The 2,724-nt window shown below is 47.1% G+C and overlaps 1 protein-coding gene across 1 annotated transcript in view; it reads right to left on the reverse strand.

Annotated features, from left to right (window-relative positions):
* Window positions 1-205: 205 nt before the first annotated feature.
* HP1BP3 (heterochromatin protein 1 binding protein 3) overlaps window positions 206-2,724 on the reverse strand; it is a gene marked incomplete at its 5' end in the record, with an annotated part of 6,862 nt that continues 4,343 nt past the window's right edge. The window contains 1 exon segment of the mRNA XM_018575813.1: window positions 206-341. Within this exon segment, the coding sequence (XP_018431315.1) occupies window positions 206-341 (136 nt within the window).

The following is a 2,724-nucleotide window of genomic DNA, read 5'->3' on the forward strand; positions in this document are numbered from 1 at the left end:
GGGGGGAACGCTCACTGTTGGGTCAGGTGACTACACATCCCATAATAAACACGTGTGGCCGAGTGCACACGTCAGGGCGGTTCCAGGGAGACTCCGCATGGACGTGTAGCCACCCCCACTGAACATACCGCGATCAGAGCGTGTGACCGTCACCAGGACACGTACCGGGGACACCGCATGACACCCCCAACATGCGGAGAGACACTCACCTCCTCTTTGGAGGGGGTTCCTCCTCCTCAGATTCTTCCTCCTCAGACTCCTCCTCCTCTTCTTCTGATTCGTTGTCAGATTCATCGTCATCTTCCTGTTTAACCGCCTTGTCTGGGAAGAGCACGTAAGGACTACGGGAGAAGGGAACGCAGGATTAGTGTGTGCGCGGCGCCATGCAGGAGCAGCTGTAAGAGTATAACTGCCGTCCCCCGCTCAGCACAGCTCCTCCCCATGCTCAGCATGACTCCTCCCTCTGCACAGCTCCTCCCCCTGCTCATCATGACTCCTCCCTCTGCACAGCTCCTCCTCCTGCTCAGCATGACTCCTCCCCCTGCTCAGCATGACTCCTCCCTCTGCACAACTCCTCCCCCTGCTCAGCATGACTCCTCCCTCTGCACAGCTCCTCCTCCTGCTCAGCATGACTCCTCCCCCTGCTCAGCTCCTCCTCCTGCTCAGCATGACTCCTCCCTCTGCACAGCTCCTCCTCCTGCTCAGCATGACTCCTCCCTCTGCACAGCTCCTCCTCCTGCTCAGCATGACTCCTCCCTCTGCACAGCTCCTCCTCCTGCTCAGCATGACTCCTCCCTCTGCACAGCTCCTCCTCCTGCTCAGCATGACTCCTCCCTCTGCACAGCTCCTCCTCCTGCTCAGCATGACTCCTCCCTACACCATGACCCCCCCCTCTGCACAGCTCCTCCCCCTGCTCAGCATGACTCCTCCCTCTGCACAGCTCCTCCTCCTGCTCAGCATGACTCCTCCCTCTGCACAGCTCCTCTTCCTGCTGCTCAGCATGACTCTTCCCTCTGCACAGCTCCTCCTCCTGCTGCTCAGCATGACTCCTCCCTCTGCACAGCTCCTCCCCGTCAGAACTATTGGGCCAAAAGGAATCGATTTCACAGGCCTAAACATGTGATTCTACAGATGTGTCGATGGGCATACTGGCGGCCATTTTGTCTATGTGCTATGAGGTGAATATAAGTTCATTTTCCTTAAACAAGAGACGGTCAGAGAAGGAGATGGGAATGTAATATAAACCTGCCTCCGATGGTAAATTGTGGGGGTCTCAGAAGCACATCAAGTAAGACGGTGCCGGCCTGTATGGGGCGGGGTGATGACTTTCTCTGCCTCCCTACAAGAGATAAGAATTTCTAAAGAGTTTTTTTTTTCTCTCTTTCTTTAATGAATAGAAGGCGGGGCTTATTTAAAAGTTCCTTACGAAACCTTACTATAATGTTATGATAATAACATTATATGATATGTAGCATCTATCTGCATACTTAATTGACTGATTTTTAAGTAGAATTTTATACGTGTACTTTTATATATCCAACTATATTCATTATATATTGTTTGAGTGTACCCATTGAGATATATTCGTGTGTATTATAATAACGGGGTTGTCATATTTAAGTGCATAGAATTAGGTGGTACATTCTAATGTATATTCTTTTCTTATGATGTATGGAAAACTTCTGGGTCTAAACTTTAAACTAAGTACCTCACTTCCAAGGAATTTAAGGAGGATGGTTAATTGCTAAAGTTAGACTGTGTTTCCCAAGCCGTAAATTGCAGGAGCAGACCGATAGTTTGGCATGGTAGGGTTAAGTTTATATTTATGGGTCTTGTCCAGGGTCTTCGGTCAGAGGTCATAGCACTGCCTTATCTGTAGAAATTAAATGAAATGTTCCCAATTTTTACATAGAACAACAGCGCCCCCTGATGGTGATTGTAAGGGAAAAGTCTATGACCATATAGGGTATTTGACGTCATGTTACACGTCAGTAATCACGTGATAGATCAAACCAAGCCCACTCCGCAGGGGGGGATATAGATCAGGAGCCCAGTTGAAGGGGGAGAATTCCATCAAGAGAGAGAATCGAACATCAAGGCAGTAAGCAAATACATTCCAGAGGGTATAGGTCAGAAGCTGAGGACGGCTGTCCCAGGAAACTGAACTAAAGAGAACCTGACTATCCCTGGTGGCCGAGTATTGACTGCTGACTTCTTCCAAAACAACGACATTTATATTGCTGATAAAGTATACTCTCTATCTGTATATCAGGCAATTCATCAGCCACATATATATATATATATATATAATTTATCTGTAGAATTAATATCCAGCGGTCACATTTTATGCATTACGTGTGTTATCAAATTGACTGATATTATCGGATCCATATTCTTTGTTTGTCACTAATTATATTTCATTATTATTTTGCACTGATTTTGATAAATAAATCTCTATATTTTGTACACTTTGGTATTCCTCTGGTCTTCGAAGTCGGCGCAAATGAAAGAACTCGCGTAAATTTTGATTGATGGAAATACATTGGGAATCTCCTTAACCATAGATTTTCCTTTGTTTCCATAAACCGTCCTGTATATCAGAGCAGTATAAACATTCTGACACCCTGCTCAGCATGACTCCTCCCTCTGCACAGCTCCTTTCCCCACCTTCAGAACAGCTTCTTCCCTGCTGCTCAGTATAACTCCTCCCTCTGATCAGCAAGG

This window comes from Nanorana parkeri, unplaced genomic scaffold (genome assembly GCF_000935625.1).
Source record: "Nanorana parkeri isolate BGI_ZX_2015 unplaced genomic scaffold, ASM93562v1 scaffold4888, whole genome shotgun sequence".
Classification (NCBI taxonomy): domain Eukaryota; kingdom Metazoa; phylum Chordata; class Amphibia; order Anura; family Dicroglossidae; genus Nanorana; species Nanorana parkeri.